This window comes from Aspergillus mulundensis (assembly GCF_003369625.1).
Source record: "Aspergillus mulundensis strain DSM 5745 chromosome Unknown scaffold_5, whole genome shotgun sequence".
Classification (NCBI taxonomy): Eukaryota; Fungi; Ascomycota; class Eurotiomycetes; order Eurotiales; family Aspergillaceae; genus Aspergillus; species Aspergillus mulundensis.
This window is the reverse complement of record NW_020797893.1, coordinates 74,204-87,915: the sequence shown is the minus strand read 5'-3', so window position 1 is coordinate 87,915 and position 13,712 is coordinate 74,204. Positions and strand designations below refer to the sequence as shown.

Here is a 13,712-nt window from a genome sequence, read left to right as displayed (position 1 = left end):
TCCAGCTCCCCAAGGTCATTCATCCCCCAGCTCTCATCTCTCCGACTCAATCCCGCTTCCTCATTTATTGATCATTCCAGCTCCTTAGGGCTCATATTTCCTGCAAAACCACTGTCTGTTGATATCTTACTCCTACATTGATTCTCAGACGCTGTCATGGGCGGTTTCGACTTCTCCAACTACAACCGCAACGCGGCTCTTCACGCCAAGGGAGCACCGCTTCCCAAAGCTACTAGCACGGGTACAACGATTGTTGGCTGCATATACGACAATGGTGTTGTTGTGAGTCCATTCGAATCGATACCGACATTGTGGTTGATGGAACTAACCATTAGCCCAGATCGCCGCAGATACCAGAGCGACCTCCGGGCCCATAGTTGCAGACAAGGTAGCCACATAACATCCTCCGGGATGCTATGACAGACAGACTGACTTTGAATAGAACTGCGAGAAATTACACTATATCGCCCCTAAAATCTGGTGCGCTGGTGCTGGTACAGCTGCTGACACTGAGTTCACCACCGCCCTGATCAGCTCCAACATTGAACTACACTCCCTATCGACCGGCCGGCCCCCACGAGTAATCACCTGCATGACCATGCTCAAGCAACACCTCTTCCGCTACCAGGGACACATCGGTGCGTACCTGGTTGTTGCGGGTGTCGACCCAACCGGCGTCGGCCTCTACACTGTGCACGCGCACGGATCAACAGACAAGCTTCCCTACGTGACCATGGGATCTGGTTCGCTAGCGGCCATGTCCGTCTTCGAGTCGACGTGGAAGCCCAACCTAAACAAGGAGGAGGCGATTGCATTGGCGTCTGAGGCCATCAAGGCCGGTATTTTCAACGATCTCGGATCCGGTAGCAATGTCGATGTCTGTGTTATCGAGAAGGACAAGCCTACGCAACTGCTACGGAACTTCGAGAAGCCCAACGAGCGTGGCCGAAAGGAACGGGACTACCGCTTCCCCAAGGGCACCACAGCTTACCTGAACGAAAAGGTGTTCACCAAGGAGGATCTGAGGAAATATGTTACTGTTGAGGAGATCTCTGGTGACCCCAATCTGATGGAAGTGGACCCTTAGATAAGAGTTGACCTGCTGTAATTGAGCAAACTGTTTCGATCGGCTACTAAATAATATCGTCCTACCGAATGATCATGGAAACGTTTTTAAGGACTTATCGTCGCTTTTCATGCGGAATAACCGCCAGAGCCTATAGACAGGTGCAGGGTATCAAATGTAACTAAAAGTCGTCCCGCGGTATATGATACAAAGCAAGCAAAAAGCGCAAAACTCACACAGAACCATTATCTATTCAGACCACCGCACGCCTCACAACATCCCAAATATAGTCATTTTGAGCTGGACTGATATATCCCTTCTCCTTGCGAAACCTCACAATGCCAGCATAATACAGAGCGCGCGCCATAGGCGACTGAATAGGCGCACCGTGTCTATAAAGGAAGATATAGATCCAACGAACCAGGCGATACGCACGTTGCGGCGAAAGCTGTTTCGCGCACGCAACCGAAGTTGCTAGGGCATGAATCATATCTAGCACGGCGTGAGGATCCGGAGAGCCTGCATTCCTGGGACGGGGATCGTAGCGGATAGGGGCTTTGTCGGCGGTGTCGGGGAGAGGCCATGCTCTAGACAGGGCGATCTTGATTGGCGTGTGGGAGCGCAGGAGACGGAGAATAGAGAAGACTGCGGATGAGTCACCGGTTCTTGCGGTTTGGATCGCCCAGTCGCGGAAGTCGGGGCTGCCGACGTCGACCTGGCGGATTTGGCTGTCGACATTGTTGCCGAAGGCGTGGCGGGCGGCGTTGTAGGCTTGTACGTCCGCAAATATGTTGCTGAACGATAATGGTCGCTTTTGGAACTGTCGAAGACGAGTTCTCATCGTGTACGTCATTGGCTTTCCAGTTCTCAAATCGTCGGCAATCGCCTCCAAGTTGAATGGAATCTTCATGCGGGAGATGTGATGGATCAGGCTAGTCCACAAGTCAATAGTGACTTTGTCTTTCCTTTTCGTGTATCTTCGCAAAGACTCATAGTGTCTATACAGGTGTTTGGTGGCCGTTTTGGTGAGATTGGATGCTCGTCTCTGAGAGAACCTCCTCATTGTGTGTAGCATCCAGAGACGCCGCAGCACCAGATGTCGCTCCACCCTTGGGTCACGTTCACTCCGTACGCGAGTCCAGGCTTCAGATGAGGTGAGTTCAGAGGCATCATGAAGCCTAGCCAGACATTTCCCCCATCTCCGGAGATATCGTGTCTTATTTGAAGTGAATAGAGCGTCAGTGCCACGTATCAAGGAATTCGAGATGACATCGACATCGAATGGCTTCAAGCTTTCTATGATAATATCCATATCAGGCGTCGGAAGTGAATAGCTGGGGTCAGAAAGCAATCTAGCGACGAACTTCGGCAACCATGAACGGCTCCTTGACAGCCCATAGTCGGTGGCCAGCAGAATGTCTTTGGCTAATCGAAGGTAGCCCACGGTGCCATTCTCCCAGCAGATGCCAAGCCAAGCATCAACAAGCGACTGTTCCAAGTGTTGATGCCCGTAAACATCACACTTGCCAATCGCGCCCCAAATCTCGCGATAGACTTTCATCAGTTCTCGGCGGGCCTTACGGCAGTTTTCTCGAGTTTCCCCCCAGTCTGACCAGCAACTTATGATCGCACAAATCTCTCGGCGAGGGACAACTCCAAGCTCCAAGGCTCGTAAAACGGGATTAAACAGCGCACGCCGTCTGCCCGACCGGAGATTTGGAGACATAGAATGCTCAACCAAACGCAGGTAATTCCTTGCCCCGGGAATATTAAGATGCGAATCATCCAGGAACAGCGCTAGCTCATCCACAGCACCTCCTCTGTGCAATGACTGCGCCAACAAGTGATCAAATAGTAGACGGCTCGAGCTCGGTTCTTGTCGGAGATCGATCTCCAATTCACGAATAGCGCCCCTCAGATCGTTTACTGTCTGGTATTCGTGCAGCCTATCTCCAAAGAACTCCTCGCGCGTGAGCCTCCCGGAATCCGGGCTAGTGTCCTCCATATCCCCAGAATCGAACGCGTCCGGATTCAGAAAGTGGTCAAACAAGCTCATTGATTGTGGGGGTAGTGGCGGCGAAGAAAATGGAATGTCTATACCATGTCAGACTAGTGTCAGACTAGCTATCAAACGCAAGGATGCCATTCAAGACTTACCGAAACCTTTATCCGGCTCACTCCATTTCATATGCTCCCGTCCATTCTTTCCAAGCAAGCTCGCAATATCGTCCCCGGGCCCGGAGCCAGGTATACTTGCCAGAGCTGTGTTCCTCCGCTTGGCCAGCCTCCTCCTGGCCTCCAGTGGCCCCGGAACCCGGCTCTCATAACGTCGTTGGCCGCTCACGAAACGCCGAAAGGTCGATGCTAGAAGCTCGTCGCTGATCCATAGGTGGTCTGTAAATGTGCTTGAAGATGAAGCAGTGGCATGCCTATAGGCACATCTCCCGAGAGACATGAGGCAATGGTGCCATTCAAGCAATTGGGCGCTCTGACGTTCTGCGTGTGGTTGATGTGAGCTTGAGCCGAACCGACCCTCGGAGGTCCACGATTTGGAATGACTAAGCTGATACTTTCCTATAGGCCTCAGGCATAAATCAGGCATAACTTGGCTCTCTCACCCGGTCTCACGGACTTCAAATTGGACTGGATCGATTTTCCACATATTTACAGAGCCTAGGTAGTGGCTTAGTCTGGGAATACTCTAGACAGTCGCTTGAGTGATTTATGACGAGTCTCAGGACCCAAGAGCCCCAATTGTCAGGTAATCTCTGAATTCATCTTACATCCCCAGGATGGGGCTTCCTCCCAATTATAACATGAAAATTAAAATAAGCATGGACCCGACTATCCTGCACACTCTTGCGCACATTCACGAGGAAGACCTCGATCTCGGCCTTTGACCACCCCAGCAGCCTTAACGGCTTATATGACCAGCCCGACAACCCCTCTAGTATATTCGATTCCATCCATTGCCCAACGCTTCGCAGGTGCGGGTCCGTCGGCCATCTATTGACAGGGACCTTGTATATACGCTCTTGAACATCGACGAAACCCATCTCTCTCATTCCACGCGCAAGACGGTGCGCTACACGCACCTGCCGCGGTGGATCCGTGACCTGACCGGACTGTATTTGCAGGTCACACCAGTCTTGGAAGGGGTATGTGCTGAACATGGAGTCATCGAGCGGTGGCATTGTGCCATCATCGCAGCGGACCATGGTATCGAACTCGTGGATCTCGGCCCACCCGTTTGGCCTGAGGTGGCTGTACATCTTGCGTAGCAGCTCTTTGTATGAGGGGAGGGATGCAGAGAGGTGGCCCGTGCGGATGTAGTCGAGGGAGTTGCGGTCCCAGAGCCATTCGTCCTCTGTGATGTCGTCGACGATGAAGTGGACGTTTTCGGGGACTTCGGTAGGTTGGCAGGGGGAGAGATCGGTGCCCGTGATTTGGGTGTTTGGAAAGATTTGTGCTGCGGGGAGATGCCATGAGAAACGAAGCCATATGTTATGGCGCAACTTGGAGAACATAGAAGGTAGATGAAACTTACACATCTCTATTGGCCATATTCCGGAGCCCGTACCGATATCGATGATATTGCGGGGGTTTATGATGGGAGCAAAGAACAGGCGGCCTCCCGTTAACATCTTGCACATGTGATGCTGCATGTCTAGACGGTCCATTTCCCGCTCATCGTTCGGGAACATGTATGCTATAAATCCCAATCAGCTTGCACTACTCGTATTTCACTAGTAGGAATAAACGTACAGCCTTCATGGTACTTGTGGTACGTTCTGCCGTTTTCGATTGGATATTCGGTTACACTGGCAGTCAGTGACTGGGTGTCACTGCAGTTGACCTCATCAGCTCCCAGATAACAACACAAACACGAGACAGTAGATTTGCCGTCCGGTGGTCAACCATGCAGAAACCTGCAACGATAGGGTACTCACTAATCTCGAGTTGGTTCCTGTGCCATACTGTGTCAGCAAAAAGTCAACCCAACAATGACGGAAGAATATTGTACAGAAATCAGGAACGTGGAGGTCCTAACCAACTAGCTATCCCGAACCAGACATGAACCACGCAGAGAAAGCGCAGGGGCAAAACACTTACAGAGAGTCTCCCACCAGTGGTTTTGGTGGACCTGGGCATATTTGGCTTCCGCACCCGTGGACCTTCTTGACCGGCTACTGCGATGTGGGGTGGGCGGAAACGGCAGTTGTATGGGTATGGGTCCAGATATATCAATTTGATAATGATATCTTCAGAAGAAACAGCGTAGGGTAGACTAGTTATTGAATTGCGTTATTGTGGCAGAAAGCCGTGTTGTTAAGTTGGAGTGAAGGTATAGAGACGCGAGAGAAAGTATATGATGTGATACAGAACAGGGTCCAAGGGCAGTAGTATACTCAGGAGGGCGGATAGGTAGTATGAAGAGTTGATGCGTCTCATTTGATGGGCCGTGCAGTATATTTAAGAGGGTCTAAATAGATACAGTAAGCCCGTACGCAACCTAGTCCAGACTGTCTGCTAGCTGCATTTCATGAAATGAAATACGGAAATGGAATTGTCAAGAGAGGGGTTGAAGTGGGTAAGGTGCTGGCACAGTCCAGCTCAGGCAGTCTTTTTCTTCTTCCGCCTCTGAGTCCCGACAGGCTGGATTAAGTTTTGCCTTTTGGCTTTAGCCGAAACCTTGGAACCCAGTTAAACTTAAATCGCATTTGTCCAATGACAGGGCGGAAGGAATAGGTGATTTGGAAGAGCCTTCCAATAGAACCATGAAAGGGGTGAGATTTGGCTAGGTGGAAAACCCAAGCGAATGGCTTGTATCATTTCGTCATTTTGTCATTGTGCTGAAGCCTCGCATAATTAGATTCAAGGGGGCTTTGTTTTACGACGCCATGCGGAGGTTTAATCAATAATAGCTCGTCAGAGGATGGGCCCAGCTGCAGGAGGTCAGTGCTGTGCAGATTAATGTGTCAAGTGTCCCGACTTTCAGAATTCCAAGAAAGTTAGACGCTCCGAACCAGACGGGCGGTTCGCGCGGTGGGCGATTGCATGACAATGCTCGACTGTCTTGACTCGCAAAGGAGTAGATACCATAAGAGTACCTCAGGAGACGCAAGTCGATGCATTATGGACCATGGTGCGATGATTCCAAATCTGCTACCGCGGTTTTCTTTCTTGCAAGTCGCAGCTCGCAGCTCCATATTATTTGGAGTCTAGATGCAAAGATCTCCGAAGCTAAGGGTCACCAGCAATTGGTAGCCCGAGCATCTCCGCCGCATTAAAAAATGGTTCAACCTCAACTTCAAACAGGGTACAAAGCTACCATACCCGCAGGCTCATTTACTTTCTTCGAGCATTCAAGACGAATGCCCATTGTGAGGTAGAGAGGAAGTCAATCAATGACATACCACGTGTATGTAGTAAGAGCCTGGGGATAGAAGGGTATGTTTTACACGATTTGCTTTTTTGCCCCTCAAAACCCCTGCTAAGACGTCTGTTCCGTAGTACAGCAAAAAGCACAGGCGCCGTTCCAGACTGTTGGGATAGACGGCGTTCCAACTCCGGCGGGAGTGCCCTAAATTTGGGGCGCCATTGCGCCGCCGCCAACCCAGAAACCCTGAACATGATAGAAATAGGGCTCGATTCACTCAAAGTCAACATAAACCTACAAGGGTGCTACTAGTATTCCTCGCTTCCAGCATCTCAGCGACAGAATAAATCAGGAGGCGTGAGATTTCTCGGCCTCCCTAACGTCAGGCACCTGACGCATGCAGCTTGATGCACTCCAAATTGATGACTAGGTACGGTATGTCAATCCCCGCGACGGCGTCCAACCTCGCATGAAACCATCTGCAGCGACTCCAAGCTATTTCCCGATAGGGGCTCTGGCATTTTCTAGCGGTACAGACATGCAGGACTGCTGCCGCGCTGCGGTACAAGTTGTACAAGAGGTAAAATATAGGACGATCGTCAGCAGGAGCCGGGATCCAATGGTAACGGTGCCATGCTGCTGGAAATCCTGATCCATGGGTCGCTCCCTTAATATCCGCCCGGGTGGGCAGCCCGGCCGCTGAGAATCTTCCGACTCGGAATTAATCTAGCATTATATTGACCAAAGTTAATTATATTAAACCATGCACGCCTGGGCCAGCTCATCATGACTTGGGACTTGCTTTGTCAGGCTGTCACCGACATCCTCCAGCCTCAGGCTTTACCCAGATACCACAGTGCACACTCACTGGCTTTTCTTGCATGATTTGGAAGATTGTGGCCCAGCCGCTCCACGGTCCAATTATTAATGGAGCTACGGTCCGGATCCAGACTGTCGGAATTCGCCCCACTTCCTGCCCTCGTATTCCCGTCCCGCCTGGAACCGTTATATCGACAGGAGTACGGCGTAGTATACATTGATATGGAGCGCAAAAGAAGAATAATCACTTCAGCTCCAATCCCCGACAACTGGATATACTTGTCTTTGAATGTTCGAGGTCACACCGAGGGCGCTCATCGGAAGCGGATCATCACCATTAAAGCAAGAGTGTCTGCCCAGTGCGACCGTCAAAGTTGATCGACCATTGGCCCATGGCCAACCAGGTATATCCCAGTACTAGCAAACGTCTGCAGACTTGGCCCAGATAGACCTTGTTATATCCCAAAGAAGGCTCGTCAGTGTCTTGCCTTGTCAATCCTAGTATTCGTCTAGACAAATAGCCAACTGTCTGTGAGGACCTGGGAACATATTCGCCGTCTCATTGATCAGTAGTAGTTTCAATATGACAAATCATTGTTGTGGGATGGCTGATTGCTCGGCGAGTCCGAGATCAGGGACCACCTCAGATAACGAAGACAAAGGGGCCAGTAAGCAAGAAGCCAAAATGCGAACCGAAACTGATCTAGTATTGCGCCGGAGTAGCTTCAAAGGCGCAACGAAAACCTGGCAAGTGCATTAGCGCTTAAGGAAGACAGAAGCGATGATTGTCCCAACTGGTGTCTCAGCTCCTCAGAATCAACGTAATCCAACCGTCTGTACTGTAGCATTCAATGCGTGCAAATTAATCTGCTATAGTCCATTTAACCAAGGACTATACGTGAAGTATGCATGAGGCGATGTTACCAACCTGCAGATCGCTTCTCTGAGCTGGAGAGTGTTGAAAGCCAGAGAGCGGAATAGATTGTTGGGTCCTATACCTCAATGCCACTTCTACAGCCCTTCAGAACGATTTGCAGAACTATACTGCCGCTGAGCGCTGACTTTGACAATGCATGTGTAATAATGCTGTACCCTTGTAACTGCCCAAGTTGAGGCTTCGGCTGCACTAGAATAGTCCAACCTTCTGCATCAGTTCCGTAAACTCGAACGTCAAGTTTTTAGTTGCAAATCACTGCTACGTGTTCGACTAATACTGGTGGAGAATTCATGAGATGGTGCCTTGCTAGCTTCTGCGTACTCCATAGTAAGTTAGCAACACGGAGTACCTATGTACCCCCCTGGTCGCGGTCCTCGCGGAAAGATACTAATTGAAGAGACGGGGATATGTCGAAGACCAAGCCGGGGCTATCCCGGTAACAAAGATACCTTTGACATTCAACACCACGGAATGGCCGATCCCTGCTGGACTAGTTTCTAAGAAGGTCCGGAGTGCAGTTGAAAAGTCAAGCAGATCCTTAAACGCAAACTTAAGACAGGATGTTACCGAGAACCAGCCATGCAGCGTCAATTGAACTGTCATACGTGCGGTAGAACGGTTTCGATGGTGTCCGGTGCGGATGACCCTATACGCGCTATCCCGGGTTGGATTGGGAGGCTAGAATCCCAAATCCGAAGAGAGATGCGGCAAATTAAAGAACACAATTGGCGGGGTTCCATTTTGTAAGGTATGCAAGGACGGTGGGCCTCTAGCCCTCAGGTCTGTCGGAGATTAGTAGGCGACATCCACAGACAGTGAGACACAGACCTCTAGGTAGACACAACACGTATCTACGGAGTACTAACGGTAGCAAGAGTACTCTGGCAGGCGAGGATGTCTCAACTCGTAGGTTCTTGAAGTAAGTATACGACCGAAGGCTGCAATGATTCCAGAGGCTTTTGTGAGGCAAGCTGGACGTTCCGCGGCGAGTCTTCGTTAGCAGTATAGTCCTCCATTGCAAGGGTTGGATCCATGAACGAGCTAATACTCCGTCATTGTTGACCTTTAACCTCTTAGTGCTCACTGTCGCTAGCTGATCTTCGTGCTGGAAACCGAAATGGGAGGTCCTCAGCTGCTGGAGCATCAGAGGCTTGGAAAGATCAGCCTGTGTCTGCCTGCAAAAACATTCGTTCCGTATCGGGCTTAGATCTTCATCTTCCTCCACCAGGTTGGCAGGTTCGGTGCCCCATAGCATTATCCTAGTAACTCTTTACCTATTACTATCTTCTATCCATCATCTCAGCACTGTCAAGAACATGCTTTTTGTCGATTGATGACACGAGTCCATTCCCGCGAGTACATAGGGAACAAGGTAGCGATACGCAATGGATTCGAAGGCCCCGTGGTAAGTGATTTCTGACTTCTGTGCATGGCGGGTCCAAACTAAACTTTGCAGCAATCTATCAGACGTTACAACACGGATGTGTCGAGCATTCAGTACTTCTCGAGTCTATCCTCTTCCGCCCAGACACGATATGCTTCAAGCATAGTATGTTTCATCGATTGTCCTTCCTCGCCGCTGCCTCGGTTCGCTACCACGAACATACACATCTTGAAAGAGGACATCGGCCTTGAGCTCGGGCTCCGGAGATCTCTCAGCCTCCGCAACTTCGTCGTTTACCCTCTGTCGGATCCTGCGATCGACTTCCTTCGCCTGATCATCCGAAAAAACTCCCCAAGTGATCAATTTCTCGCGGAAACTGGAGATTGGATCATTCCCGCGCTCTGTCTTCAGCTCGTCGCGGGAGCGGTACGCTGTTCCAGGATCTGACATTGAATGCCCGGCATACCGATAGGTGGCATATTCATAGAGCAAAGGCCCGTTGCCAGCTTGGACATATTCTTTCCCGTGTTTCATGGCCGACATTACGGCAAGGACGTCCATGCCATTCACACGCAGACCGGGGATATATTGCCCCCGCTTATAGTAATCCGTCATTGCCGAAGCTCGCTCGGCAGACGTTCCCATGCCGTACTTGTTGTCTATGCACGAAGCGTGTTTAGCACTATTCGTGTGGAGGAAAGGAAGCCGGGATGATATTGGAAGACCTACTCTCGACTCCAAAAATGATCGGCAAGTCCCATAACTTGGCCATATTGAAAGCCTCATGCACTTGTCCTTGGTTCGCCGCTCCGTCTCCGAAGAGATCGATTGTCACATGGGGCTTTTCGCTATACTTCTGAGCAAAAGCTATTCCAGCTCCTACAGGAACATGAGCGCCAACGATTCCGTTTCCACCATAAAAGCCCTCGCAGAACATATGCATTGACCCTCCCTTTCCAAACGAGATGCCATCCTGGCGACCAAGGAGTTCCGCTATAATGGACTTCAAGGTTCCGCCTCGCATCAGGGTCATGCCGTGGGATCGGTAGGCGGTTATAAGCTTATCGTCGCGTGTAATTGCATGTTCAATGCCCACAGCGACGGCTTCTTGGCCTGTCGATAAGTGGCAGAACCCACGGATTTTACGGTCTTTGTACAGACTGTCGGCCGCCAATTCCATCCGCCTGCAAATCATGTCAGCTGGTCCAAGGTCATCGATATGATGAGTACAACATACCTGATTAAAGTCATGTCATGGTACAGTTGCTTAAGCTGACTCTTTGTCGTTTCTAGAGAATACGAGGGCGGGTCGAAGTTGTATGTTTCAAAACTGGCTTCTGATACCGGGACAGTGAAGGGCTTGTCGTCTTCCTAGCGGCAGATGTTTAGATATGAGCACCCGAAACTTGCGCTGCCTCACTCACATTGGGGATATCCTCTATGTTGGCGACATGAGCTAGGTATCGGCAGCCAACAGCTGGGGCTTGGGCCCAGGGTCGGAAAAAAGGTAGGGTTCTCGGTCGCAGTAATGCCTTCAAAGACATAGTTCGTCGAGTATACTATGGTATGTATTGTAGAAACTTGATAAGAAAGGGTGCTTCAAGTTGCCTCTAATAGTGCTGGGCTCAACTAATGTATAACGTCATCTCCATGACGTAAACGTAGATTGTCACACATCGCGATCCTGATAGTAAGTCTCTACCTCGACTATACTATAGGATAGGATATCTCTAAGCGCAATAATAGCAGAGTCCAAAGTCTGCCGGCATCTCGATCCATGGCTGTAAGAGATCCATATTAGAAGTATACTGTCCGGTTTAGGAAATAGCGACCTCCGCCAGCGCACAGACCACCTGCCATCCAACGCGTCGGACGCGTTCTCGCAAATTGGCCACTGCCCCGTTTTCAGGCAACCGTTAGAGCCTCACCCCAGATCAAGTCATAATGAACGGTTACCTAAATTTGGCAAACCAACATCCAGCTTACATTCAATCAGCTACCGCGTTTAGGCCCATGCCTCGCCGTGAAAACCACCCGAACCACTTTGTTTGAGTTGCGATGGGACGAGGCGATAGTGACAATATCCCGACCAAAGCCAATTCAGACCAGTTCCGCACCCCCGATAAACCTGTCTTATCGAGCAAGCTGAAACGAGCACCAGCACGACTAGGAGTGTCATCCCTAGGTACCCCAGCCGAAACATCAACCTCGACTTCCTCTCACTCCACGGCATCGGCGTCCAGATCAAGATCGGGAAATCCGAAACGAACTCCCACCCTAGACCAGACGACTTTGACACAGATCGAGTTTGTGAAGAGATCCCAACCCGACTCTGATGAAGATGTGTTTGATTACATTGGCAATTCGGGGCCGGCTGCAACTGAGGTGATTGAGATTGGGGATGATAAAGAGCTGGATAATGCGAACGATCCACCGTCTGCTTCACGCATCAAACGTGAGCGCATCGTCAAGTTTGACTCTGCGCCTTCGAAGCTCAAGAGAACTGGCTCCGGTCAAATTGATGTGACGTCAGGGAAAGGGCGCAGAAAGAGCGGTGATAAGAAGGACAAAGGAGCGCAAAAGGACGACAACACTTTAACTCAGATGAAATATGTGCGGCGAATTGATCTTGAGGCTGATGAGGGTGATGGGAAGCTGGAATACGCATATATCACCCCGAAGAAAAGGGACACTGAGCTTCAACCGGCCAATATCGGGGAAGTCAGCCACATCAAGCCACAGCCGACATACATATCTGAACCTTCTAGCGAACACAAGAGGAGAAAATTAAGTCCATTTTCAGAGAAAGAAGGGGTTCATCGAACGGAAGTCAAGCCGGAGACGAAAGTCGAAACTTCTCCTTCGACGCCCCGAAAGCCTATAAGAACCGAAATACCCTCGTCACAATCACCTGAAAGTCCAGGAGTTGCGTTCATTACATCCTCACAGTTTCGCAGCGCAACTCGATCGTCTGAAAAACGACCCCTCAAAAAGTCCAGTCAGCCCTCTTTTAAGGAATCCCCCTTATTGTATGGAAAAGGGAGTGCTCCCGAGACCGTGCAAAAGCCAATCATTGACGAAAAGCCGAGACTTCGTACGCAATTACCTTTACCTAATAACTCAACGCCTCGACTTTCTTCACCAGCTCGTGAAGGATCGGCCGGGGCCATGCGAAAAGCGAACGAAATGGCCGAGTCTACTGGTGACGCTCCGGCGATGTCTACTTCAAAACAGCGCTCTTCTCAGCGGACGGTCGTGTATGAGACAGACGCAGAGACGGATTATGACGACTCCGAAGATGACGCGCCAGTTTCTCCAGACTCACCTAAAGATATAGATGCAGCAGTCTCTCAGGTTGAAACGCATGTCGAAGATGAGCTTGATTTGATCAATATTGAATCTCAAGAACTCCCACCGCCCCCTGTACCCGAACAAGAAACTGACTCGGGCCCATTGCAACCCGACTCGAATTTCCTGTCTGACGCATCCATATGCTACCAGAGAGTTCATCCCGATACCCAATTCCCGCTAGAGCCCGTGCCTACGATAAACACGCAGAAAATGGCAGAGCTCTTCCCGGAGGAATCTAATGGCTTGCGCACGATAACTCCACTTCCGTCATCATCGCCAACAAAAACTCGCCAGGCGCCTAATATTCCAATGATGGTGTCTGAAACCCAACTTCCCCATCAAGATCAGCCTGAATCACAGGATGGGAGTCGAACGCAGACAGAAATTGTTCCAGAATCCTCGCCAATTGCGCGCCATGAGAACGGCGTTTCCTTGGAGAGGCCTGGCCCGTTGGCGAGAGACGTTGTGATCCAAGTTGAGTCTTCGCAACCAGTGGACAGGGCCTACAGGCAAACGACTGGTGGACAAGATTCTCCGCCTCGAAAGATGCTGTCCAGAAGCCAGATTCTGACATCAAGCGTCATGGAGAGTATCCCCATACCCGGATTTTGGATGAGTAGTCAGGACAGCGTTGGGGAGCCGTACAGCCAACCGAACCCGTGATGATAACGTATATAAATTGATAGATTCAAGACTCATGGAACCTACTGAATAAGGAGACTGCAAGTATTTCATACTTTGTATTCGGCGATCGGCCCATCGTAGACCCGGGACA

The 13,712-nt window shown here is 50.4% G+C and overlaps 4 protein-coding genes across 4 annotated transcripts; 2 read left to right on the top strand and 2 right to left on the bottom strand.

The window, feature by feature from the left end:
* Positions 1-156: 156 nt before the first annotated feature.
* pup1 (proteasome core particle subunit beta 2) lies at positions 157-1,087 on the top strand (the record flags this gene model as incomplete). Its single annotated transcript, XM_026747408.1, has 3 exons — positions 157-282; positions 341-388; positions 443-1,087. The coding sequence occupies 3 exons, from the start codon at positions 157-159 to the stop codon at positions 1,085-1,087; spliced, it is 819 nt and encodes a 272-aa protein (XP_026603240.1).
* A 232-nt stretch (positions 1,088-1,319) lies between these two features.
* On the bottom strand, positions 1,320-5,042 carry DSM5745_05391 (class I SAM-dependent methyltransferase; the record flags this gene model as incomplete). Its single annotated transcript, XM_026747407.1, has 6 exons — positions 1,320-3,160; positions 3,224-3,640; positions 3,924-4,535; positions 4,614-4,775; positions 4,832-4,911; positions 5,017-5,042. The coding sequence occupies 6 exons, from the start codon at positions 5,040-5,042 to the stop codon at positions 1,320-1,322; spliced, it is 3,138 nt and encodes a 1,045-aa protein (XP_026603239.1).
* A 4,700-nt stretch (positions 5,043-9,742) lies between these two features.
* On the bottom strand, positions 9,743-11,130 carry DSM5745_05390 (putative pyruvate dehydrogenase E1 component alpha subunit; the record flags this gene model as incomplete). The annotated part of the gene is made up of 4 exons (XM_026747406.1): positions 9,743-10,245; positions 10,316-10,770; positions 10,824-10,957; positions 11,011-11,130. 4 exons carry the CDS (start codon positions 11,128-11,130, stop codon positions 9,743-9,745), a joined length of 1,212 nt encoding a protein of 403 aa, XP_026603238.1.
* A 514-nt stretch (positions 11,131-11,644) lies between these two features.
* On the top strand, positions 11,645-13,600 carry DSM5745_05389 (uncharacterized protein; the record flags this gene model as incomplete). Its single annotated transcript, XM_026747405.1, has 1 exon — positions 11,645-13,600. One exon carries the CDS (start codon positions 11,645-11,647, stop codon positions 13,598-13,600), a length of 1,956 nt encoding a protein of 651 aa, XP_026603237.1.
* Positions 13,601-13,712: the final 112 nt, after the last annotated feature.